A 25,538-nucleotide genomic window follows, 5' to 3' on the forward strand; every position below is an offset into this window, starting at 1 on the left:
ACGAGCCCACCGCGCCCCCTACCCGGCCCGGGCTCCCGCGGCGGCACCGAGCCTCGCTGGCGCCGAAATCCTGCACGGCCTTAAAAGGGCAACAGCAGCCGCCCCCACCCCCCCGCCCGGCATGTGCAAAGCGGAGCTGCGAGCTCCCCTCCCCCGCTGGGAAACGCGGCGAGTCCCCTCCAGGGGGGAAACTGAGGCAAGGACAAGGGGAGGGGCGGCTCAGCTGGGGCTGCATCTCAGAGCCGGGGATAGAAGAATCCAGGAGTCCTGGGGCCTCCTCCCGCTCTAACCACTAGACCCCACTCCCCGCCCAGAGCTGGGAACAGAACCCAGGAGTCCTGCCCTCCCCGCGGGGGGGGGGGGGAAAGGCCTCTGGATGTCCCCATCAGGGTCTCCCGGCTGTGGGGACCACAAACCGGGATAACGACACTGCCCCTTTTAAGAGCCGGCCCGGCCCCTCCCTCCTGAGGCCCAGCATGATGGAGCGAACCACTCCCGGAAGAGGGGGTGGGTGAGCGCACACCCCTACCCCAGGAATGGGCTGCTCCGGAGCCCCAGACAGGGTAGCGCGCGTGGGGCGTGCAAGGAGGAGCGTGCCCGGGCACGGGCGGTGTGTGTTGGGAGAGGTGAGTGTGCAAGAAGAGGTAAGTGTGAAAGGAGAAAGGTGTGTATGTGCAAGGTCTTTTACTGGGAAAGTTGACCGTGCAAGCGATTATGCGAGAGGAGACGAGTGTGCAAGCGTGGAAGTGCTTTCACTGGAAAATGAGTGTGCAAGCGTTGTGTTCTAGGATTTGTGTGTGTGCCTGGAGCGATGCATGTGCAATGAGGAGGATGTGGGTGCAAGGGGTTTAACTGGGAAAGGAGAGTGTGCAAGGGGGGTGTACTGGGGGAGGTAAGTGTGCAAGGAGAGTTTGCCAGGAGGGGCGAGGTTTACTCCTGCAGGAATTTTGCGCCAAAAAAATTAAAATGCTGTGCACAATAGTTTACAATTCTGTGCATTTTATTTATCAATAAATAAATGCGGCAGCTGCAGTGCGGTAGTGCTAGGTAAGTGTGCAAGAGGAGATGAGTGTGCAGGGAGAAGGTACAGTGGCTGCACGGAGGTGGGGAANTGTTTCATTACAATAAACGTACAAAGTCCTGCTTCTCCAAATGCAGGAGAAACCAAGAACAAAAGGAGCTGTTTTTTGGTTTACAACCCAAGCTTCTTTATCTAACAGACCCAGAAGTGCTTCCTGTAGCTTTCCTCAGGATTGCACTGTGCTCACAGGCTACTGCTTGGCTGTCTTGCTTTTTTGCCTGTCTCTCTCTGTTCTCATCCATTGTCAGTTTGTGCATTCTGTCTCTTACACACACACACACACACACACACACACACACACACACATACTTGGCAAGGCTGCACCTGACCTTGACATCCCCCGTGGGGCCCTGTCTCTCCCCCCCCCCCCCCCCCCCCCGCAGGCCAGGTGCACCAACATAGCAAAGGAGAGGGACAGAGTCTTGCACACAAGCCAAGCCCTGGCCCCCGATCCAAGTGTGTGTGGGGGATCCAGGTGTGGGGTGAGAAGGTTCTGGGTATGGCAATCTGGGTGCGGGCATGGGGGATCTGGATGCACAGGGGCTCATTGGATGGTTCCAGGGCAAGAGGAATGGGACTCTGTGAAGGGGTCCAAGCAAAGGTGTTCGGAGCTCAGCGGGGGTGGGGGGTGTCTGGGTGTGGAGGGGTCCAGGTGTTGTGAGACTTGGGGTGGAGATCTGGGTGCAGTTGGTTGGGCCTCAGTGGGGTGGGAGGTCTGGTTATGGGAGGCTTGTCTGGGTGATGCAGGTGCAGAGGTGGCTCGCTGTGGGGTGTTGAGTGCAGGGGGCTCAGTGGTGAGTGGTCTGGGTGCAGGGATGGGGGTCTGGATGCAAGGGGTGGGACTCAGCGGGGGGGCCTGGGTGCAGAGGGGGTGAGGATCAGAGAGGTGTGGGTTTGGGTGCAGGGGGCTTGGTGGGGGCAGGGGTTTTGGGCTCGGTGGATCTGGCTATGGGGGTCTGGATGCAGAAGGGCTGGGCAGACAGGGTGTTCTCCCTGGGCGGTGACCTTCCCCCCGTAGCTGAGGAACAATGGGGGCAGGAAACAGGCGCAGTGGTGCAGAGCTTTCTGTAGCCGGGGGAGGTTTCTGGGGGAGGATCTGACCTGCCCCAACCACTCCTTGCAGGGGAAGAAGTCGTCCTGTCCACCCTCAGCCCAGCCGGGACTAGCAGCTGAGCCCACCATAGGATAGGAGCCACCAGCAGGGGTGTCCCCGGCCCTACCTCCCTGCAGTGATTGACCTCTCTGCCAGCTGCTCTAGGCACCCAAAAAAGATGCGCTCGCTTTGCTGGGGAGGGGCACGTGACTGCTCTTGTGGCTTCCCTGTCAGAAAGGCATTTTTCTAGGGAGAAGCAAAGCAATCTGCAGGGGAACATGAATTCTGCGCGCACACAGTGGCGCCGAATTCCCCGAGGCATAACCCGGTAGCTCTCTATGGTATTTATCTGGCCCCCGCCTCTACCCGTAGTATCTTTAAAGCATCGGTCATTGCAAATGCCCGTGTACAGTGGGGCAGGGCTGTTATCCCAGATGTGAAACTGAGGCATAGAGACGCTAAGGCCTAGATTGCCCAATGTATTTAGGGACCTAACTCATTTTGCTGGTGGAAAACCCAAAGGGAAGGTGATGAGAGGAGAGGGGGCAGCTGGATCCCCAGTAGCTTGGGCTGTGTCTTGACCAATGCAGGGGGGGCAGAACAGACACAAGCCCCGTTGGCTGGAAGCTGAGCTCAGAGCACTCCCGGCGCTGCCCCTTCTAGCTCAGGGAGCTCAGCCGGTGTTGAGGTAGACGGGCCGGGATGAAATGCACCCGCCCTCTTGCTCTCTCCCCCACACAAAGCCAGGCAGAGGGTTGGAGGGGGAGAGGGCCAGGGGCAAGTCCTTCAATGCGTCACTCACGCCAGTGGAGACACCCCCCGCCCCCCATGTGTAACTCCTCCCCACGCTTTATGCCTGGGCCCAATTCTCACCCTGCCCTGCCCCTTGTGTTGGCGTCTGGACCTGTGCAAAACTGGGCATGCAAAACCGTTGCATGGCAGTTTGGGATGCGCTGGGAGTTGCGGACTGGCATGGTAGGGGTTAATGGAGAGGGAGGGGTTAGCAGGGCTTTCAGGACCCCAGCTCCAACAGTCTGCAGGACAATCTGCTTGGGGCTTGTGGCCCTGGAGCGGGGGTCTAGTTTCAAACCCAGCGGCCCCCCCATCCAGTTTTGTGCAGGGAGGGGGCAGCTGCAGCCCTTTGGGGCTCTGACACCCTCCCCCACACCAGCCATGCTATTGCAACCCCAATTCCAGAGCCCCAGGTGCAGACGCTACCGGCTGCCTCAACTCCAGCAGGGGTTGATTGACCCAGGAGACCTGTTTCTGCCCTTGGTTCGCTTAGTGGAGCTACTCCGGATTCACTCCGGTCAAAGCAGGATCCAGCCCCACCTCCGCTAGGATCCACAGCGCCGGCCAGGCCAGGGCTTGGAGAGCCCCGAGTCCCGCAGTGCCAGGCTCATTCCAGCCTCGCGGGCAGTGAATGAGGGCATTCTAGGGTCAGCAATTTAAAGGCCCATTTGCCCTTTATAAATCTACCCCGAGCGCGGATCCAAGGCCTCTGGCTCCCACTGACCCAGCCCCGTGGCCCAGCGTGAAGCATCCAATCCAGCTGCATGTTTAGGCCCTAGGCAGAGCCACGCTGGGGCAGAGCAATGGTCCATCCAGCCCAGTGTCCTGCCTCTGCCCATGCCCGGTGCCAGCCGCTTCAGAGGGTGTGACCGGAACAGGGCAATTTAAACTGATCCATCCCTCCTCTGCCAGCCCCAGCTTCTGGCGGTCAGAGCCGACGCCCAGAGCATGTGGGCTTGCGTCCCTGATGTTCTTGGCTAATAGCCACTGATGGATCATTCTTCCGTGAACGTATCTAATTTGTTCTAATGCTTTGCCCCAGGGGAAGTGCCTCGTGCAGGGTGGCACCAGGAGGGAACCCCCGGGTCTCTCCCTAAGGAATCCCAATGGTGCCTTGTCTCCTCTCTGCCCCTGAGGGGCGCTGCAGCCATGGTTCTAGGGGCAGGTGGGGTCTGGGCACCTCACGAGGGTGTTAAAGCCAGCAGGACCCTGGGGCCCGTTTGGGGCGGGCTGAAAGCCACACCCGGTAAGACAAAGCACACGGCGGGCACCCATGGAAAGTGAGCGGGGCTGGGCATGGGGAGACTGAGGTATATGAAGCACGCGAGAAACCGGCTCCTCCAGCCCCTATGCTGAAGCAGGGCCCAGTGATCCTAGATCTGCCCAGACAGATGCGTGTCCCATCTGTGCTTAAAAGCCTCCAGTGATGGGGATTCTCCAGCCTCCCTGCCAGCAGGTTCCAGAGAGTCGGAAAACTTTTCCTACTATCGGCCCTAAATCGCAGATTAAGCCCCTTGCTGCTTGTCCTGCCTTTGTTGGACGTGGAGATCCCTGTGCTTGGCAGAACAGTCCTGAAAAAAACATACCAGCTCCCCCCTTCGGTCGACTTTTCTCCAGATCAAACCTGGAGTTTGAACCTTTCCTCATGAATCCAGGTTTCTAACCCTTGGATCAGTTTTGCTGCTCTCCCTGGGCTCACTCCTGTTTGTCCACACGCCCCACCCAGAGCCGGGGCAGCAGGACGACAACCTCCCGTTAACACACCCTAGTGACAGCCGCCTTTTCCGCAGCTGCATCCCACCGCTGGCTCTTCAACCTGCGACCCCCACGGCTGCCCAGCCGGCAAGTCCCCTTCCGTAGCCGAGCATTCGATTTCTCCTCCTTTGCCCCCATCTTTGTGGGATTTCATCTTGTTCTCAGCCCAGTCCTCTGACGGCTCGAGCTCGGTTTGAATCCCAACCCCACCCTTGCTGCCCCCCCAGCTTGGCGCTCTCCGCCCCATTATCCAAGCCGTTCATGAAATGATTGACTAGCACCGGCCCCGGCGGGACCCCCTAGCTACACGCCCCCAGCGAGCCATTGATGACGACTCTCTGGGGCCCGTCTGTCTTTTGTATGGTTGTTTCATCTTGACCACTGCTCCCCTCGGTGCTCACAAAAACATCACGTGGGACTGTGTCAAAAGCTTTACTCCAGCCAAGATAGATTACATCTGCTCTCCCCGCCATCAGCCTGTCACTGTGACAGTCTCCTGCAGGTTTCCTGCCACGTGCGGTGCTGAAGTAAGGGCTGGCTGCTGGGGGGAATCAGTGGGGCTGGGACACAGGGCCCTGTGAAAGGTCTGTTTGCTCTAGGGAGCTGTGGGCGGCGTAGGGAGGGGCAGTCCCCCTGCAGAGCTAGTGGCCTTCCTCGGTGTCAGGGTTTTACGGACACACACCCTGTGAGGTAGGGACGTAGCCTTAATCTCCAGTTACAGATCGGGGAAACGGAGGCACGGAAAGGAGCGGGACAGGCCCGCCATGAGATAGCGGCTCAGCTGGAACAGAACCCAAACTGCTCACACAGCTGATCACTTATAGGGACAGTGCATGTTTTTAACGCCACTTCTGGCAGGGTCTGAGCCCCCTTCCCTCCCCGCCGGCAGGGACTGAGCCCACCTCCTCCCCCAGCATCGTCCCCACTTAACAGGCAGGGACAGTGAAGTGGGGGGGGGGGGCAAAGCGACTGGCCCAAGGCTGCAGAACAGAGTTGGGGCGGAGCTGGGGTTTGGCCTACGCAGACCCTGGCTCCAGTCTCAACCTGAAGGCTCCTCCTGACACCCTGCTGAACAAAGGTTCCCAACCCAACCTTGGGAGGCAGGGCAGTGCTCTTATCCCCATTGACAGAGGGGGAAACTGAGGCACGGGAGGGGCCTGACTCGCCCAAGGGCAACAAGAGAGCTGGGCATAGAACCCAGGAGTCATGACTCCCAGCCCCCTTGCTCTAACTACTGGACCCCACTCCCCTGCCAGAGCCAGGGAGAGACCCAGGAGTCCTGGCTCCCAGCCCTCCCTGCTCTAACCACTAGACCCCACTCCCCTGCCAGAGCCACGGAGAGAACTCCCAGCTCCCACCCCACATTAACCCAGTAGACCCCACTCCCCTTCCTCAGCTGGGAATAGAACCCAGGAGTCCTGACACCCAGACGCCCCCCCCCCGCTCTAACCACTAGAGCATACTGCCTCCAAAGAAGGTTTTTTTGGGGGGTGGAATTCAATTCACTGGCAGATTGACACATAGGGGGCAGGTAAGGAAAAGGTGGGGGGCATAGATCTACTTTAACCCTTTCCTTCCTTTCCCCCGCCCTGGTCACGCACACAAAACCACCCACACATGGGGGCAGTTCTGGAGCCTGGGGGCAGTTCCATGGGGGGGGGGGTCCCCAGCACCAAGTACAATTTTTTCCAAGGTTTTATCACAGCAAAAAAAAAAGGAGAGAGAATTAAATAAAAAAAACACAAAGAGATACCGGATCCCCTCCCCCACCCGGGGTCCCCCGGCCCCTCCTCGCTGTCCGTAAACGAGCACAGCATATTCAGTCCCTTCCGTCTCCCCTCCGCTGTGATTCCTATCGGCCAGTCAGAACTACAGTCCGGATACTGGGCCAGGCTTTGCTGCTGGTTCCGTCCCCGCCCCGGGGGCGCGGTGTGTCTGGGGGCGCTGCCCGGGCTCCTCTTTATAGCGCCTGTGTTTTCAGCTCCATGGGCTCCTCGGGAGGCTCCGGGGGGGCCTGGCCTTCCGCCACCTGCTCGCCTTTCAGGATGGCCAGCCGCTCGGCCAGGCCCCGCATGCGGGGGCAGAGGACAAAGTCGTAGAGGAGGCCGGCTAGGGTGGCCCCTAGGATGGGCCCGACCCAGTACACCTGGGGGAGGAGGCATGAAGGGCATGGGAGTTAGGCAGAGCCATGGGTGGGGGTTTCATCCATCCCTGAATAACCCGCCCCACCACCCACTGCTTCGATCTCCTGTCCCTTCATACACCCCCCACCCCGACCCCGCTGCTGTGGGATCCTCTCTGTTGCCCTAGATTTCTCTCTGTCCCCTTCCTCTGTAGCCCCCCGGAGCAGCCTCCTTGGATCTCCCAGTCTTGTTTCGTCCTTGAAATTCATGGTAGTGGGAATGGGGGGAGAGCACATCGCTCTGAAACGCCACTTGAGCTGCAGCGATGAGACCCAAGACACAGGCGTGAGCTGTTCTTAGTCCATCCAGCAGGAGGCAGCACAGCACACGATAATGCAGCTCCCTCTGGGGAGGGACATGGCAGCTGTTTATACAAGGATCATTCCACCCAGCACTGAAATGGGGATGGGACATCTTGGGATGGCTGGTGTGGACCCAAAGCAAGGTGGCTGCGGGAAGCCGCTCACCCCTCCTTACCCAGTGGTTGGAGAAGTTGCGGGTGATGGCGGCGGGGGCGAAGGACCGCGCAGGGTTCATGCCGGCTCCCGTGTAGTACATCTGCAAGAGAGGCAGCAGGAAGGTGAGGTTCCCCTGAGATCCCAGCCCCGCCCATCCCGCAGCGCTGGCTGGCCCAAGGGTCGGGGCAGGGGGGTAGAGCACCCATGGGAGGGGGTTGGGGGTCCCCAGCTGCAGGGTTTGTTAGGTCACTTTGGGTGCTGTGCCTAGGGCTCCCCCCCACCCCTGGGAGGCGCTGTAGCCCACCTCTCGATAGTCACAGCCATTTCTACCCCCCACTCCGGGGTCCCTATGGTGTGTCTGGCACCCCAGAGACCCCGCTGCCGGGGAGACCCAGCATAGCCCCTGCCCTGACCCCCCAGCCATAGGGAGGCGGTGGTGACGGGGGAGGTTTTATGCAAAGGCGACCAGGCATGGTTGCCCATATGCAAATAAGGGCACTGCCTCATTTACATAATGCCTGGAGCCCTCCAGGGCTGGGTTGGGGGGGGTCTCTGCTCTGCAGCCAGCACCTGGGATGAGCCCAGGCTGGGCCCAGCCTGCTAGGACCCAGCTGGCCCGGGAGCAGGGCCCCAGGTCTCAGGGCGGGGAGATCCCGTGAGGCGTTACCCCAAAGAGGTGTCCCAGGGCGAGGGAGAAGCCGATGGCCAACGCCACCGAGCCCACGCGCCCGTTGTGCCGCTCATCGTACGTGGCGAAGAAGCAGAGGACGAACTGCAGCGTCAGGAAGATCTCCACAGTGGTGGCCTGGGCCAGGGTCACGCCGGGGTGGATCTGCAGTGGGGACACACAGAGAGGGATCCAGATGGGATCAGCAGTACCCGTCCCAGCACTCGGGGGGCAACCTCCCCAGGGTCACCCCTGCTTCCAGCTCTCCATCGAATGTCCCCGGCCCTCCCTGTAGCAGCTCCCTTAGCCCACACCTGGCCAGGTTTCCTGCACCCCCTGTCCCAGAGCTGCAGACTCTGTCAGGAGAGGGGGTGATAGCAGCCCCCACCTGCCTGCTGCGATTCTAGCCCCCCAGGAATCCCCAGTCTGCAGGGGGTGCTGCTGAGCCGACTTGCCCTCCCAGGGCTGGAGACTCTGGATGCAGAGGGTGCCTGCCACTGGGCTGGGAATTTCAGATCCACACCCCACCCCTCCAGCTGAGCCCATCAAGCCGGGGGCTGCGTTGCTGTTATGACCCTCCACAGCCTGCAGCGACACCGGGGAGCGCAGGCCCCGTAGGTGGAAATAGCTCCCAGAGGCCCACACCGGCCCAGCCTTTAGAGGGGCATTGGTGGGGGGTGGAGGGAGAAGGGTCTAGTGACAAATCCACTTCTCCAACACCACCCCACTGAATGCCACGGGCCACGCAGGGCTCCCCAGAGGCACAGCGATGCTAAGGGGAATCTCCATTACTGGTCAGCTGCATAGGGGCTAGGACACACAGCAGAGCAATTCCACTGCAGATCCAGAAAAGGGCAGCATAGGCATGTCTTTCTCTCTCTCACACACAATTGTACATGAAGTCAGCGGAGGACAGGACTCTCCCAGCAGCCACAACCACCCGCCCAGCCATGAATAAGCAGCTCTGTCTGGTGCCAGACACAGGGCACCCTGGCCGGGGGACTCAGCTGCTTTGCAGTCTCCCCGGACGGGGATGGGAACGACGGCCATGCCCAGCATGGAGAGCGACTCCCGGCTCTGGTCCCCGTGTCACCAGAGACAGGGCGGGGGGCTGGGTCGGAGCCCCATAAACCAACCATCTATTCACAGGGGCATTGTGAGTACAGGACCCTTGCCCACCCAGGATCTAGGGTCCCCCTTGCCCCCAGGGTGGGGTCCCTTCCCGGCCCGTCTCCTGGTCCTACCCCAGTCCAACCCTGCCCCCCATGGGAGCGCTGCACCCCCTCCTCCCAGGGACCCCTGAGCCCTCCTGCCGAGAGGCGTCCCAGCACCCCCCAGTTCCCTCCAGGTTACCGTGTTGAGTGCCAGGTTGCCGCGGATGGCGGCCGGCGTCAGCCCATACAGCACAGCCGCCCCGGCCACCCCGCCCAGCACCTGGGCCACCATGTAGAAGGCAGCGCGGAGCAGGGAGAGCTGGGCGCCCACCAGGAAGGCGAAGGTGACGGCCGGGTTGACGTGGGCCCCGCTGACGTGGCCCAGCACCTGCACCAGGGTGGCCGCGGCCAGGCCGAATGCCAGAGCCACCTGCAGCACGTTGAGGGGCCCGACTCCCCAGCGCAGCGAGGCCCCCAGCCCGAAGAAGACGTAGATCATGGTGGCAAAGAACTCGGCAAAGACGGCCCTCCAGAAGGAGGGGGAGCGCACCTCCCACATGGCGGGAGGCATGGGGGGCGCAGGCTGGGCCGGGCGCCTGCAAACTCACTGCCCCCACCGGCTCCGGCTCCTTTCTACGGGGGATGCCCAGGCTGGGGGGTTTATATGGGGCCCTTGGTCCAGCCCAGGAGGTGGGATTCGGGACTGGGACTCTTAACCCCTTCATTCCCTGCAGCAGGGATGGGCCGCGCGTGGCTGTATAAAGGCTCCCCCCCAGCCCCGGCTGATGCCAAGAGGGAGGGACAGGATGTGGAAGGGACTCGGGGGCAGCAGGAGTTGGGGGGGTGAGCCCCCATGGCAACGTCTTTCAGGGACCCCTCCTCTGCCCCCCACCCCAGAAAGAGGCCTTCTGTCCCGCCATCCCAGATTCAGCCGCTCCCCCTCACCCAAAGAGCAGGCAGAGCTCTGGACACCACGCAGGACTGTCTGGGAGGGACGGACAGAGCTGCCCCCCAAGTCACCTCTCCTATCCTGTGGGGGAAATCAGGGTCTCCTTGTCCCTGGCGTCCAGCCCTTGGGGACTCAGCGAAGTGGAGCGGGAGGTAGATGCTGGGCAAAGGGGGCGTTATGGCCCCATAATGGGACGAGGGGGGCTGGGTTCTCTGGAGCAGCATGGATCCTCCACGGTATTTCTGGGGAACTACCAGACCATGGGGGGGGTTCTGCTGGCCTCATCCTGGGGAATCTGAACCCCTCAGGACACCAGAATGACTCAGCCCTGGGCCAGGCCCCGTCTCCTGCCACGCTGGCTCCTCGTGGCCACCCGGGAGAAATGCTCAGCCAGTGCCCCCCGCACGCAGGCACAGCCAGGCTCCCCCCAGCTCTGCTGATGCCCCTGACTCCCCATCTACACCCTCCATTCCTCCCACCCGTGCAATACTGCTCACCCCTTGTATGTCCTGCCCTCCTTGCACCCTGCGGCTCTACGCCAATCTGGGGGCACCACATCAGCATCTGGCAGGGATCAAATTGGGAAGATTTTTTTCTCTTGGCCCTGGGTGACAAACCCCCCAGGGCTGCCCTGGCGACCTCTGTGCTAGCATGAGCTGGGCGGACTCTCTGCACCCCTGAGATGCCCAGCGCCCTCAGTGCTGTCTGGGTGGGGTTCTGGCAAGGAACCGGGTGATGGGGGTTACCCTGAGCGGAGGGGCCAGGGTTAGGCCTGAGCCCAACCCATGCCACTGCCGGGATCCGCACCCCGAGCTGGAGACACGGAGGTCAAACCCCATTCCCATCTGACAGCACCCCCTGGATCAGTCCCCTGGGGGCTGCAGGATCAGGCCCGTGCTGTGCCCCTCCCCACTCACTCCACCCTCCCTGGGATTTTGTCTCTCCAGCACTTTGCAGCCCATTCAATGGGCCCAGTTGTTTGCCAGGAAGGTTTACTCAGCGCTGGCTTAACGGGAGCTAATTCCCCCAAGCTGCTGGGGATTAGCTGCGGCCGGGCCATTGGGCGTGCGGGCGAGAATCTGCCAGGCCTGCAAGCGGCCGGGATAATGGGTTTGCTTCGCTCAGCACCCACCAAGTGCCGGGCCGGGCCTCAGCTTTTGGACCCGAGGGGGGGATGGGAACCAACCTGCCCTCATTTGCAGCTGCTCTGCTTTAGTTCGGGGTCTGACTCTCAAATTCAGGAGGGGGAAGCCTGCAGGAGGCGCTATTTGTGTCTGGTGCGGTACACCCCTCAAAAGCTTTATGCACCCACAACCCCAGGGCTGTTTTCCCTGATTTAAAGGTGGGGAAACTGAGGTGCATAGACTAGCAAAGTGAATTGCCCAAGGTCACACAGAGCGAGTCTGTGGCAGAGCCAGGACCAGAACCCAGGAGTCCTGGCTCCCACCACCGCTGCTCTAACCACTAGCCCCACTCCCTTCCCTGGACCAGGGATAGAATCCATGAGTCCTGGCTCCCAGCCCCCCTGCTCTAACCCACTAGCGCTGCTCCTGAGGACAGAACCCAGGAGTCCTGGTTCCCAGCATCCCCTACTCTAACCCTTTGGCCTCTGTTCCGGTGCCAGTGCAGTGTGAAGACTCCCCAGCGACGGTTGTCATGGTTGCAGGGCTAGTTACCCTTCTGCTCCCCCACCCCCCACAGCGTCTGCCCTCAGGCCTTTACCCCAACCCCACAGAGGAACCCCCCAATTCTCCCACTCGCAGACCGGGCCCTGGGGCTACGGCCCCTGGCGGATCCATCCTGCTTCCCTGGCAGGTCCAGCTGGGCCCAGCCCCATGGCTCTCCAGGCCCTGACACACAGTGACCAGGCAGCTGTTCACTCAAAACTGGCTTTAATCGGGGCAGCATGTGGGGGGGAAGGGGGTTAAACCCACCGACGGGGCGCATCCCTCAGACCCTGCTATGCCGCTCGTTCAGGTGCCAGCTGGATTCCCCCGAGCGACATGCCCGTTCCAGCCCTTGCCTCAGCCCCTCTACCCTCCTGCGTTCCCGGCCCTCTTCCTGCCCCAGGGGTTGCTGAGACGTGGGGTATCTCCAGCCTGCTTGTTTTTCCTGCCAGCCCCCCGTTAAACGAACCCGGCCCATCTGGGCCATACCGGTCCGTCCCAATGGTTCGTTCCCTCCAGCTTCAGCGGCCAGGCACTGGACCCCGCTCTGCCTTGGCCTGCCAGCCTGCTGAGCCCTGTGCCCCATAGATCAGACATGGAGCAGGTCGCTCCAGAGAACGAGCAGCCGGCTGCAGCCAGAGTGGAGGGGGACCCCGCTCCCAAGTGGTGCCGCTGGCTTGTTCTGGGTGCGATCAGCAGTAACCTGGGGGGGCCACGTGTGAGAGCCTGTAGCCAGGGTGGTGTGTGTCTGTGGGGCAGGGGAGAGTCCAGACCTATGAGCAAACCCAGCCTGCGAAGTGGGGGGGCATGAAGCCAGAGGCCATTTTGCCCTTGATCTCAGTGACTGTGGGGTCCGTGTGGCACCCAGTGATCAGGCTGCAGATGCAGCAGCGCAGCACCCAGCCCTGGCCCCAGCTGCTTTGGGGCCCCCTGGGGCTGTGGGAACAGCAATGGCACACGGATGTGGAGGGCCCAGCGCCCTGCAGTGAACCAGGCCGGGCTACGCCACCTGCTGCTGCCAGCCTGGGAGCAAACCAATAATCATCAACAGTCAGAGGAGCCATCGGGCTCCCAGCCAGCACCAGGGCTGTGGGCATGGACCGTGCCAGCCCTACCCTGCTCTAACCACTAGACCCCATTCCCCTCCGTAAACCAGAGATAGAACCCAGGAGTCCTGGCGCACAGTCCCCCCCGCTCTAGCCACTAGACCCCACTCCCCTCCCTAAACCAGAGACAGAACCCAGGAGTCCTGGCTCCCAGCCCCCAGCTCTGTGCACAGGCTACGCTCTGTCTAAAAGTGGTGGCCCTATTTCCCTGAGTCCCAGGACTGAGCTGTGGCGAGTTCTGATCCAAAGTGGCCCTGGTCTTGCCCATCCCCTGCCCCCACCAGTGGATGCTGGGTGCAGCTGGCACCGGAGCTGGAGCAGCACTGGGGGTGGGGGTTGCTCAGTGGGGCTAGCAGGAGGGCAAAGGGTGGGCTGGATCACAACAGAAGGGGGTGGTTCATGGAGGCTGGAAGGTCCTTGGGGGGCAGGGCGGGGTGGGGGAGGCCAAGCCTGCTCAGTGCTGCTCCCCCTTGGGGGGCGGCTTGGCCCGGGTGGCATCCTGGGGGGCAGTGGAGAGGGAGGAGCGGGACATGCTGGCCGTCTCCACAATGTCGATGTCCCGGCAGGTCAGGCAGGCGACCAGCTTCTCCCGGGAGGCGCTGGAGGCGAAGAGGAACTCATAGGAGAGGCCGGCCAGCACCGCGCCCAGCAAGGGGCCGATCCAGTACACCTGGTGGGGGGGGGAAAGGGGTCAGAGAGGGCCCAGTGAGATCCTATACACCTGGCGGGGGGGAGGACAGGGGTCAGACAGAGCCCAGCAAGATCCCGTACCCGGGGGGGATGGGGGGGAACAAAGGTCAGACAGGGCCCAGCGAGATCCCATACACCGGGGGGGCGGGGGAAGACAGGGCAGGTCAGGCAGGTGACCAGCAAGATCCCGTACACCTCGGGGGGGAGGGACATGTGCTCAGGCTCGCGCCCCCCCCCCACGCCCATTACAGGATGCTCAGCTCCAGGTCATGGACCCAACATGGTCTTTGCTGGCTGGGCCAGACCCCCCACCCCGCTGTGCCCCCCCACCCCGCACGCCCCAGCCTGGCTCACCCAGTGGTGGTCCCAGATGCCCGTCAGGACGGCTGGGCCCAGCGATCTGGCTGGGTTCATGCTGCCCCCGGAGAACGTCCCCTACAGAGATGGGGAGGGGGGTGAGTGGACATTGTGCAGGTGTGGGAGGAGTCGGGCCCATGGAGCCATAAAGCCTGGGCCAGCGGATGAGGAACAGCCCCCCAGAGCCTGGCTCGGGGGGAGGGAAGTCGGCCCCAGGGCTCCTTTGCCCCCCGGGACCCTGCTGGCCCAGCCGTGCCCTCCCTCGGGGTGGGGGAGTCTCTTACCGCGGCCAGCGCTCCGGCTGTCATGGAGAAGCCGATGGCTAGGCCGCCTGGCTCACCCGCCCCCCGGCGCCGCTGGTCCTCCACGGCAAAGATGGTGAAGACCAGCTGGAAGGTGGAGAAGGTCTCCATGGCGAGCGCCTCCCCAGCGTTGCTCTCGCTCCTCACCTGCGCCCGGGACAAGATGGCAGCTCACACCTGGCCCCGGCCCAGCCCTCAGGCCACATGGGCCATTGGGTGCTCACCCCTGGGGGCGTCAGGGGCTGTGTTGGTGACCCAGCAGCGAGAGGTCTGGGGGGTCCCCATTGGGCTGGGGCGGGACAGTCAAGAGGGGTCAAATTCGGGGTCCAGTCAAGGCGGGATCCCTGCTTCCCGGGCATGGGAAGGTGGGAGTCTGACAGGTGGCCCTGCCCACAGGGCCGGGGTAAGACACTACAATTGGGGGTCAGGGTGGCACTACCAATGGGCTGCAGGGGGTTCAGGGTGGCACTCCCAATGGGGCACAGGGCATTCAGGGAGGCATGGCCAATGGGGCTGGGGCAGCACTGCCAGTGGAGGACTGGAGCAGCATTGCCAATGGGGCGCTTTGAGGTTCAGGGTGGCACTGCCAATGGGGCGCTGGGGGTTCAGGGTGGCACTGCCAATGGGGGGGCTGGGGCGGCACTGCCAGTGGGGGCTGGGGCAGCATTGCCAATGGGGCGCTGGGGGGTTCAGGGTGGCACTACCAATGGGGGGTGGGGTAGCACTGCCAATGGGGGGGCCGGGGTGGCACTGCTGTCCCCCCAGAAGGCAGGTGTACCCTGTATCAGTAGCCAGGGCACACGCGTCTCTCAGGCCCACCCAGGGCCCGGTTACCCAGCTCCCGCAACGCCCAGGGGCCCCAGACAGACCCCAGGAGCCGGGGAGCCCAGGGCCCAAGGGGCAGCTGGGACGGGAGCCCCTGCGACCCGGCTCAGACACTCACCCTGGTGACGAGGTGGCTGGTGGCTGCAGTGGGCAGCACCAGGTAGACAGCGGCCGAGGCCAGGACGGCGCCCAGGCACTGGGCCAGGACGTAGGCGGCTCCGCGCAGGGCGTCCAGCTTGCGGGTGCAGAGCAAGGCCAGGGTGAGGGCTGGGTTGGCCTGGGCCCCGCTGACCTCGCCGAAGCAGTGAGCCAGCCCCACGGCCGCCAGCCCGGCCGTCAGAGCCGGCTGCAGGGCGAGTGGGGCTGTGACGCGCCCAGGGCCACCGGGGCACGAGGCCCCCAGCACCAGCCAGACGAAGATCAGGGTGGCAGCCGCCTCCGCCAGCAAGGAGCGCCAGAACCGCCGGCTCCGCAGCTCCTGGGGTGGGGGGAGACAGTCAGCAACCAGGTGGGGGGGAACCATGGCAACAGATTTGGGGGTGTCTGGTCCCATGGCAACGGGTGGGGGGTCTGGAACCATGTCTGCAGAGGGGACACTGTTGGGAAGGCAGGTCACAGGGCAGGTGGGTGAATATGGACAGATGGACGGACACGGGTGGGTGGATATGGGTGGACGGACACAGGTGGGTGGATATGGACAGATGGATGGACAAGGACAGGTGGGTGGATATGGACGGACGGACAGGGACATGGGCTGGTGGGTGGATATGGACAGATGAATGGGTGGGTATCGACGGATGTGGGTGGGTGGATATGGATGGACAGAGGGACACGGGCAGGTGGGTGGATATGGATGGACGGACATGGATGGGCGGGGTGGACATGGACGGATGGGTGGATATGGACAGATGGACACAGGTGGGTGGATATGGACAGATGGATGGATGTGGGTAGATAATGACAGATGGATGGACATGGACAGGTGGGTGGATATGGATGGACGGACGGATGGGCAGGGAGTACAGAGAAGTTCTCCCAAACGTCCCAGGTGCCCCATAGCCAGGGCTCAGCTGCCCGCTGGGTGCTGGAGTGAGGGCGAGGTGGGCAGCCCTTACCTCGCCAATGGCCATGCTGCCCGGCTGGCTCCTGAGGGCTGTGCTCTGGGAGACACAGGGTGCTGCGCTGCTCTCCCTCCAGGGATCCTCAGACCCCCCTCCCTCCCCTCCGGGCCAGGCTCCTCTTAAAGGTACAGCAGCCACGGGCTCTGGGCAAGGGGCTGGAGGGGCATCGGGGCAGAGCCCAAGGGTGCCCGCTGGGCAGAGGGGGCAGCAACGTTTCCAGGGACCCCTGCTCCTGGGAATCCCCCAGTCTCATTAACCGAACCCACAGCAACCAACTTCCACCCACACATGCCACTCTCCTGACCCACAGCCCCCTGCCACTCCTGCCCTGGGCCCCCTGTCACCTCCAGCTCTGCTGGTGCTCCTCGCTCCCAACCCACAGACCCCCCACCATTCCAGCCCTGGACCCCCCATCACCTCCAGCTCTGCTGGTGCTCCTCACTCCCGACCCACAGCCCCCCATTATTCCAGAATTCAGCTTCTCCAGAGCAGAAACTGCCAGCATTTATTGGGGACCCGGGCGGATGTGGGCTGTCAGGACCCAGCATGTCCTGTGGCCGTGGGGAGAGCTGGGTGTGCCCCCAACGCCCCCGGAGCAACTCCCAGGTGCCACGGCAGCCTGTGCGCTGGGTGAACAACTCCTGGGCCCAGGACCTGACACCTCCCGGGCCCAGGACCTGACACCTCCCAGACAGGGAGGCTGCTCATGGAAAACCTCGGCTGCCCTGGGAGCGTCACTGCGCCCCGGGACTCAGCTGGTGCCAGGCTGGCCAGAGTCAGCGGGACCTTGGGCAGCAGAACTGGGACCACGGAGGGGGGCTGAGGAGGAGCAGCCCCCTCGGGTCTGGAATAGCCAAGACAGGGTGGGGGGAGCTGGGGTTTGCGATGGGCAGGGCCAGGGTCAGGTTGGGTGGGATGGGCAGGGCCCGGGGTGGGGGTGGGGTGAGATCTGGGAATGAGCAGGAGTCGCGGGGGGGGGTGTCCGACTCCCAACCTGAAAGCGGTGGGGGGGGGAGTTGGTGACTCAGGTGCCTGGAAACCAGCGGGTGGCATGGCAACCTGCCCCTTTGAATCTCAAACAGGAGCCAAAGGCCCTTCTGAAGGGGGTTGTCACGACGACCATTGTTCAGGGCTGGGATTCTTCCTCCTACAAGAGATGAAAGGAGAGAGGAAGGGGGGCTACAGAGCCAGGGGCAAGAGAGAGGGTGTGTGTGAGGGCACAAGGGAGGATGCAAATGAGTGTATGAATGGTGAGTGTGCAAATGAGTATACATGGGGCAAGCATGCAAATGAGTGTGTGAACAGTGAGTGTGCAAACAAGTGTGCAAGTGGACAGTGTGAAAATGGCCGTGCAAGGGCACGAGGGAGGCAGCGTGTGTCTGAGTGATGCTGCATTGAGCAAGCCTGCCTGGCCGGGTAGGGCAGGTGGGTGAGCGAATGCACATGGAAGCGTGCACAGGTGAGTGTGCGGAAGCAGGGGGAGGTGGGGATGGAATCAGGCTTGCAAGGAGCAGGGACGGGGCTATGGGGCTGGGTGCCCTGTGATTGGGGGTGCGAGTCTCCTCTCACGCTGCTGTCACACCCATGTACCACGAGTCCAGCAGAGCCCAGCCCCAGCACAGGGGGGCACCGATCACAGGGGGCCTCTGGAGACGCCACTAGCACCAGTGCCCCAGGTGAGCACACCCGGAGACATGGGGGAGCATCCGCAGGCGCACTGGGCGCATGGGTCTCCGGATGAACATGTACCTGTATCAATCGCCCCATATTACAGACAGGGAAAGTGAGGCGCAGAGGAAGCAATTTCTATTGGTGCAGCTGTGATAGAACCCAGGAGTCCAGCCATGGTGCAGGAGGGGGACAGCACTGGGCCACCTGGGCTTTAAACTCCCTTTGACTGGAGGCCACCGGAGCCATCCCTGGAGAATTCCTCCATGCTTCCCCCCCAGCATTGCCTCCCCTGCCCCCCAAGAGCTCCAGCTGGTGTCAGCGGGGCTTTAGAGCTGAAGCACCTGGCTCAGCAAAAGCTGGGGGTGCGGCGGCCCCAGGCTGACCCCGGCCGGTGCTATGGTTGCCCTATTCTTCCTGCCATTCTCTGCCTGGCGCGTGCTGACTTGCTGCAAAGAGCCAGAACAATCAGCAGCCTCAATAGCTGAAACAAAGCTCCCCTCTTCCCCCTCCCGCTGCCACCCAGCTGGGACTCCAGCCTCCCCAACACACCCACATTGGGCAGGCAGCCCTGTCAGGCCCCATCAGCATCAAACGCCAGCCCAGCGAGGGCCCAGCTCTGCCCATCACTGCTGCAGCCCACGCCATGCCCGTCCATGGGTGGGCACTGATGTTACTCTCACTGTGCCAGCTCCCTGCCTGCCCCAAACACAAGGGTGCCCATTGTTGGCATCTCCACCTTCCACTCGTCCCTGTGCACACACCTCCACAGCCACAAGGGCTAGAAACTTACTTGTTCTTTACATAGTAAGGCTAAAATCATCCCAGATCCACACAACTCTGTGACGAACTGGGACTGTTCCTAATGTTTGCTCTGAATACTGTGTTGGTGCCTCAGTGTCCCCTAGGCAGTTCTTAAGTATCTGGCAGAGCAAAGGGCCAGTGCAACCTAATGCCGGCACTCTGTCTCCTAGCAACTGATGGCCTGGGCCCTCCTCTGCAAAGGTGCCAACTGTAGGTGTTGGAGACAAAGGGATCAGGTGACCTCCTGGCCCGGAAAGGGGCTGCAGCAGAGAGGAGGGGCTGGAGGGGTTGGTTAGTCTGGAGGGCCTGGGGACTAGGAGTGAAGGGCAGACCTAGGGGTCTGGCTCACGGCCCCCCAGAATGACCCGCCGAGGGGTCTGGTTCCTGTATCTTACAAGCTTTGATTTTGACTCTGTTCCTGTCATCGAATAAACCTCTGTTTGCTAGCTGAGAGTGCACGTCTGACTGCAAAGTGGTGGGTGCAGGACCCTGTGGCTTCCCCAGGACCCCGCCTGGGTGGGCTCGCTGTGGGAAGCACACGGAATGCAGAGGATGCTGAATGCTCCAAGGAGAGACCCAGGAGGTGAAGACGTGTGAGCTTCTTGCCCTGAACAAGTCTGCTCCAAGGGGAGGAGGCTCCCCAAAGTCCTGAACTGGCTGTTGTGGGGAGCAGTTCCAGAGCATTTGCCCGGGGACTCCGTGACAAACTCCAGGAGCTGGGCCTTTAAGGAAAACAATAATTATCGCGAGATTTATGAGAAGATCAGGAGAGCTGGCTCACTGGTCGTGTGCGGAACGAATGGTGGTGTTCTTCTGGGGGAGGCTCTGATTTTTGGGAGACGTATGCTGGAGATTCCAGCTGCTGTAGAAAAACATCATTAGTGTGTTAACTGGAAAGGGTGCAGAAAAGAGCCACCAAAATGATTTAAGTGCTCCCCTACCCCTAATCAATCAGAGCTTGTCCACGGAGAGGCACGGCTCTACAACATGCCTGACACAACAGCAAGAGATTCACAGTTAGGGTGACCAGATGTCCCGATTTTATAGGGACAGTTCTGATATTTTTGGGCCTTTTCTTTTTTAGGTGCCAATTACCCCCACCTCCATCCCTATTTTTCACACTAGCTGTCCGGTCACCCTAATTACAGTGTATAGCACCTTGGCGGGGAGACACACCAGACATCTAGTGGAGACAGGCAGAACAAGAAACAAAGCGGTAGCTGAAACCAGACAAGTCCTGGCTCCTTCCCCGCCCAGCTCTAACCCCGGACCCCGCTCCCCTCCAGAGCCGGGGAGAGAACCCAGGCGTCCGGGCCCCCTGCTCCCCCTCCCAGAGCCGGGAGAGAACCCAGGCATCCAGGCCCCCCTGCCCCTCTCCAGAGCCGGGGAGAGAACCCAGGCGTCGGGACCCCCTGCTCCCCTCCCAGAGCCGGGGAGAGAACCCAGGCGTCCGGGCCCCCCTGCTCCCCTCCCAGAGCCGGGGAGAGAACCCAGGCGTCCGGCCCCCGCTCCCTCTCCCAGAGCCGGGGAGAGAACCCAGGCGTCCGGGCCCCCCTGCTCCCTCCCAGAGCCGGGAGAGAACCCAGGCGTCCGGGCCCCCCTGGCTCCCCTCCCAGAGCCGGGAGAGAACCCAGGCATCCGGCCCCCTGCTCCCCTCCCAGAGCCGGGGAGAGAACCCAGGCGTCCGGGACCCCCTGCTCCCTCCAGAGCAGGGAGAGAACCCAGGCATCGGGCCCCCTGCTCCCCTCCCAGAGTCGGGAGAGAACCAGGTGTCCGGGACCCCCTGCTCCCTCCCAGAGCCGGGGAGAGAACCCAGCGTCTGGACCCAGGAAAGGCCCCCTGGCCAGTCCCCTAAGCTGGGCTCTGGACCAGGGCCTTGCCCCGCCCCTTTGTCATATGGGTCAAAGGTCACGCATAGGCCCCGCCCCTGGCTCCAGCGGAAGCCAGGCCCATCCAAGATGGCGGCGCCCCTCGCCGGCTACTTCGCCCGGGTCACGTGAGGTGCGCGGGGCGTTGTCCCGCGCGCCTCAAGATGGGGCGTCCGCGGCGAGCGCTCTGAGGCGGCCGGGCTGGGCCTGCGCGGGGTGGGGCGGGCTCGCGCCAGCGGCCCCCGCCGGAGGGTGGCCCGCCCCCGGAGCCCCGCCCCCGCGGGAGGCCTCAACTCCCCCGAGCACCCGCCACCCACGCCACTCCGGGGGGCCTCCGCCTGGCCAGGCGGCTCCACCCCGCAGGCCCTTCGGGCGGGGACGGGGCTTCCGTGGGCGGGGCCTACCCCTTCGGCGGGCCGCTGGCGCAGAGCCCGCCCCACCCGCGCAGCCCAGCCCGGCCGCCTCAGAGCGCCTTCAGCGCGGACGGCCGGCCATCGGGGAGCCGGACAACCCCCGGCCAACGGGACCCCAGACCGCCACCCCCGTCCTTAGCAGGCACCAGCAGAGCCCAACAGAGGAGGAACCAATAAAAATAAAACACCAACCAAAACAAAGGGCCTGCGGGGTGGGATCCGCCTGGCCAGGCGGGGCCCCCGGAGCTGGCGTGGGTGGGGGGTTGGCTCGGGACTGAGGTCCCCCCGCGTGGGGGGGATGGCTGCCGAAGGGGCTGGCTCTGCCCCCAGGGGTGGGGTGGTGGGTAGTGAAGGCTGCTCGGTTGGGGGGCTGGCTCTGTCCCTGGGGGTGAGGTGGGGGGCCTGGTTCTGAGGTGGGTGGACTGCCCGCGGGGTGACACGGAGGCTGAGGGCTGGATGTGGGGCATGGGGGCTGGCACTTGCCCCCATGGGTGGGAGGTGGGGTTGAAGGCTGGCGTCTGAGGGGGATGAGGTGGGGGCTGGCTTTGAAAGGGTGGGTGCTGGCTGGCCCGGGGGGCGGGCATGAGCTCTGCCCCTGGGGGGGAGGGGGGGGTTGGGACTGCCCCCCTGGGGTGACATGGAGGCTGGGGCTGGCCTGGGGGTGGGGGCTGGCACTGCCCCCCATGGGGTGGCCCGGGGGAGGGGGTCTGGGGCTGCCATGACATCACTTCCTCAGCATTGACCTGCCCTGTTCTTAGGCGCACCCTCCCCCCAGCTGGCGTGGGCCCGGTACCAGCTCTGGACTCTTCATTCCCCCCATCCTGGGATTGGGACCCTAAACCCCATTCTCCCTGCTGGGGCAGTGTGTGGGTGCCCCCCTACCCCCCAAAGCTGGGCTGCCTTTCGAAATGTTGGTGCGACCTTGTCCAGTGGTTTCCCAGTCCCTGATGCATGGCCCCACCCAGCCCCTGAGACTCGCAGCCTGACCTTTCTCCCATTTCTCTGCAACCCACTTCCTGGCCAGCTCACTCTCCTTCCTGAGACTTGGCTCCCACCATGGAAAAGATTAGAGCAGCTGCAGGGACGGCTGTTTTTAAAGGGACGTTGAGCTCAGCCCCGTGGTTATGCTTTGTTTAAGAACCATCTGAGGTTTCATGTGAGTTACTGAGGTTTGCATGGCACAAGCGCCTGGCAGGGCACAGGGATCCTGTCTGGGTGCTCACAGGGGTCCCTGCCCCAGAGACTGGCTTCAGATCGAGAGAAGTGGGCGTTGGGTTCTTTTGATCTGCCTCCTGCTTTAGGATTCACGTTTTTTCCTGCTCCTATGAAGGTTACAAACTTACTGCTACATTTTTTGCTGGGAAGCTGAGACATTCCTGTAAATCAGCTCACTCCAGGCGCCGAGACATTTAGCAACGTTTGGGGGGTTTCCTGACTCGCGATAAAATTGCACGAATTGGCAATGCTGCACTCGTTAATGCACGTATCCTTGCAACGCCCCTTGTGAGAGAGGGAACTGCTATTAACTTCATTCTACTGGTGGGGCAGAAGAGAGATTTTCAAAAGTGACCTGCTTGTAAGACTCAGAGCTGGGTCTGTCTCTTAACTGCGTTTGTGCGGTGCCTAACACAAAGGGGCCCTGATCTCAGGTACGACTGTAACCCTAAAAATGTCAGGTGTAAGCAAAACAGGAAAGGACGCTGAAGTATAATTGTTATTTTGTGTGCCCTTTAAACCAACAGTCTAGCTGCACCAGCCCACTAACGTGAACTATCTTGGTTCGGGTCATCTTGGTGTGGAAGAATTTGCTGTCCTGGTGGATTCTTTCTGTGAACCCTCAGTGAAGCTTCTCCTTGTCTTTTTTCCTCTCCCGCAGACATCAGTTTCAAGCTAGATGAGCGAACGGCTCACAGCAGCCTGGATCTCTCCAAAAAAGGCACCAGCATCGTTTACTGCATGCTGGGGATTGACCCAACCAAGGTCCCCCAGAACCCTGAGCGATTTCGGGAGTGGGCAGTGGTGCTGGGGGATGCTGCCTTGTCCAGCGGCCAGCACTACTGGGAAGTGACAGTCAAGCGTTCGCAGCAGTTCCGTATCGGCGTGGCTGATGTGGACATTTCCAGGGAAGGGTGCATTGGGCATGACGACCACTCCTGGGTGTTTGCGTATTCCCACCGCAGGTGGTACGTCATGCTGTCCAACGAAACCACCCCCATCCGCAACATCGGCAACCCCGAGCGCGTAGGGCTGCTCCTGGACTACGAGGGCAGGAAGCTCAGCCTGGTGGACGTAGGCAAGCAGGTGTTAATCCATACCCTGGCCACGGAGTTCCAGGGGCCTGTGGTGCCTGCGTTTGCTCTCTGGGATGGGGAGCTGCTAACTCATTCTGGGTTGGATGTGCCCAAGAACCTCCAGGACAGTTAACGGTCAACCCCAGAGCCTGGGATGTCTGGACATGTCCTTCTGTAGGGAAACCCTTCCACGATGCTTCAGCGTGAGGCAGAGAAAGGGATTTGTCAGTCCCCTCACCCTGCTTGGCCCAGAGGGGGCGCTCTCCAGGCAGCTCGAGAGCTTGCTTTCCCCTTGGGAAGGAGCAGTCCCTGCTCAGCCCCAGCTGGGAACCCTGGAGCAGAGAAGACCCCCGCTGCCCGGGGGATCAGGCAATCCTGGACTTGTTTCCCTTCTCCATCTCAGCTGGTCCTTAGGAGCTTTATGGGCATCTGCCACTCCTGTGCCAAATGCCCTGCCGACCCCTGCGCCAGCCTCACCCAGTGCCCCGTTTGGCAGATTTGGATTTGAATGACATGAGGATTTGCTGGAGGGAGCGAAGTGTCACTGTTGCCCCCTTCTATCTCAGGGAGGGGAGGACAGTTGGGCTGCACCCAAACCTCTCTGGAAACCTAGATCCCGTTCCCCTCCTGTGTCGGCAAATGAGGCTGTTACGCTTCTGTTTCCACAAGTGCTTTATTAATACACAGCCCAGGAACCAGCTCCCTCTTCTCCCACAGCATCCCTCCCAAAGCTGTCCTCACTCCCCCGCCCCACTGCCTAGAGCCAATCAGCAGGCCCCAGGGACGAGCAGCCAAACAGCCTGGGGCCGATGCTGCCACATGGCTGTTCCTAGGTGCAGGGGAAACCCAGAAAGGTGCATTAGTTTGGGCAGGGACTTTGTGTCTGTAGCTTTGCTCTCAGCCATGGCTTGTCTGGCTTAGCTGGGGGAGAGGGAACAGTGCTACCCCCCCACCCCATTTGCCTCTGCCCCGTCACAATCCTCCAGGACAGGGGTGGCCGACCTGAGGCTGAGAAGGAGCCAGAATTTACCAATGTTCATTGCCAAAGAGCCACAGTAACATGTCAGCAGCCCCCCATTAGTTTCCCCCACGTCCCCCACCCGCCAGCAGGACCTAACCCTCCTTTCCGGTGCCTCCCGCCCGCCACAATGAGCTGTTGTGTGGTGTGCAGGAGGCTCGGGGGGCAGGGGGGAGGAGGATGAACAAGGGTGCCGCAGACTCAGGGGAAGTGGGGGAGGCCTTGAGGGAAGGAGTGGAGTGAAGCTGGGGCCTGGGGCAGAGCCAGGGGTTGAGCAGTGAGCACCCCACCCCGGCACATTGGAAAGTTGGCACCTGTAACTCCAGCCCCGGGGTCGGTGCCTAGACAAGGAGCCACATATTAACCTCTGAAGAGCCACACGGTCACCCCTGCTTCAGGGGAAGGTCCCATCCCTCAGCAGCCCTGGTGCATCCAGCTACATTCACACAAACCCAATTCTCTTGGTGGTGCTTTGCTGACTGTGTGTATTGGCGACCTGGTGGGTCTCCCCTGTAATAAACCGGAAAATCCTCAGCGGCGTGTGTCCCTTCTCTCTGCGCTGGTGCTGCTCTGCTGACGCAACGTGCCTCTCCCTAAACAGTGCCGAAGCGCAGCCTGGTCGGTCTGTCTGCGCCTCTGCCCCCCATAGCTCTGCTGGTGCCCCTCACTCCCAACCCGCAGCCCCCTGTTCAGTAGGGGTCCATCTTCCCAAAAGCCAGAATCTTGCTCTCAGATAAGGTCCCAATCCTCCCTTCCTATGTTGCACTAGGCGCTCCGGTCCTGCTGCATGAGGAGAACAAAAAGCCCCTCCGGCCCCTAAGGAGCTCGCAGTCGAAGTGCGCGGACAGACCTGGCCAGAGACTGGCCATGCAGAAGCCTCAGTGTGTACTATGCGAGTACTGCAAGAATCAAGTCATGGGGCTAAGAAGACGTGTGTTAAACCACTGTGCCAGCTACCGTTCTCTGCCTTCGTCTGTACGTGACGCTCCCTGGGGAGGCAGTGAGACCCTCTGATCTGACTACTACGGGGAGAAATAACCAGCACCCACAAAACGATCATTGGGAAGGCAAATCCACGTGCTGATCTCAGAGACCCACCCTCACCCCAGAAACAGGCTGGTCTGGACTTGCAAGGTCAGGGACAGGTAACACTAGATCAACCCTGACAGCTGTTTGTCCCACTTCCTCTTAAAAATCTCCTGTGCCGGGATTGCACAACCTCCCTTGGAAGCCCGGGTGGGAACTATCTGGAGAGTTAGAAAGTTTTTTCTAATAT

The 25,538-nt window shown here is 62.0% G+C and overlaps 4 protein-coding genes across 4 annotated transcripts in view; 1 reads left to right on the plus strand and 3 right to left on the minus strand.

Annotated features, from left to right (window-relative positions):
• Nucleotides 1-84, minus strand: part of TIMELESS (timeless circadian regulator) — a 21,240-nt gene extending 21,156 nt beyond the window's left edge. Inside the window, exon 1 of the mRNA XM_032785507.2 lies at nt 23-84. The gene's annotated coding sequence lies outside the window, so the exon portion shown is untranslated. The remainder of the gene's footprint in view (nt 1-22) is intronic.
• A 6,578-nt stretch (nt 85-6,662) lies between these two features.
• Nucleotides 6,663-9,754, minus strand: MIP (major intrinsic protein of lens fiber). Its single transcript, XM_032785525.2, has 4 exons — nt 9,383-9,754; nt 8,030-8,194; nt 7,382-7,462; nt 6,663-6,867 (listed from the first exon to the last, which is right to left on the minus strand). The coding sequence occupies exons 1-4, from the start codon at nt 9,752-9,754 to the stop codon at nt 6,682-6,684; spliced, it is 804 nt and encodes a 267-aa protein (XP_032641416.2). The 3' UTR covers nt 6,663-6,681.
• A 3,605-nt stretch (nt 9,755-13,359) lies between these two features.
• LOC116827738 (aquaporin-4-like) lies at nt 13,360-16,209 on the minus strand. Its single transcript, XM_032785528.2, has 5 exons — nt 16,195-16,209; nt 15,198-15,557; nt 14,237-14,401; nt 13,950-14,030; nt 13,360-13,575 (listed from the first exon to the last, which is right to left on the minus strand). The coding sequence occupies exons 1-5, from the start codon at nt 16,207-16,209 to the stop codon at nt 13,360-13,362; spliced, it is 837 nt and encodes a 278-aa protein (XP_032641419.2).
• A 5,548-nt stretch (nt 16,210-21,757) lies between these two features.
• SPRYD4 (SPRY domain containing 4) lies at nt 21,758-24,796 on the plus strand. The gene has a single exon (XM_032785529.2). It carries the CDS (start codon nt 22,910-22,912, stop codon nt 23,375-23,377), a length of 468 nt encoding a protein of 155 aa, XP_032641420.1. The 5' UTR covers nt 21,758-22,909; the 3' UTR covers nt 23,378-24,796.
• Nucleotides 24,797-25,538: the final 742 nt, after the last annotated feature.

This window comes from Chelonoidis abingdonii, chromosome 26 (assembly GCF_003597395.2).
Source record: "Chelonoidis abingdonii isolate Lonesome George chromosome 26, CheloAbing_2.0, whole genome shotgun sequence".
NCBI lineage: Eukaryota > Metazoa > Chordata > Testudines > Testudinidae > Chelonoidis > Chelonoidis abingdonii.

Excerpts from the sequence above, each read along its gene's own strand:
- LOC116827738 (XM_032785528.2), bottom strand. Across the intron at positions 14,402-15,197 it reads CCAGCCACCTCGTCACCAGG|GTGAGGAGCGAGAGCAACGC; the intron begins GTGAGTGTCTGA and ends TCCCGGGCGCAG. Across the intron at positions 13,576-13,949 it reads GCATCTGGGACCACCACTGG|GTGTACTGGATCGGCCCCTT; the intron begins GTGAGCCAGGCT and ends CCCCCCCACCAG.
- SPRYD4 (XM_032785529.2), top strand. The coding sequence starts at position 22,910 with ATGCTGGGGATTGACCCAACCAAGGTCCCCCAGAACCCTGAGCGATTT.
- MIP (XM_032785525.2), bottom strand. The coding sequence starts at position 9,754 with ATGCCTCCCGCCATGTGGGAGGTGCGCTCCCCCTCCTTCTGGAGGGCC. Across the intron at positions 7,463-8,029 it reads CCCTGGGACACCTCTTTGGG|ATGTACTACACGGGAGCCGG; the intron begins GTAACGCCTCAC and ends CCTCTCTTGCAG. Across the intron at positions 6,868-7,381 it reads GCAACTTCTCCAACCACTGG|GTGTACTGGGTCGGGCCCAT; the intron begins GTAAGGAGGGGT and ends CTCCTCCCCCAG.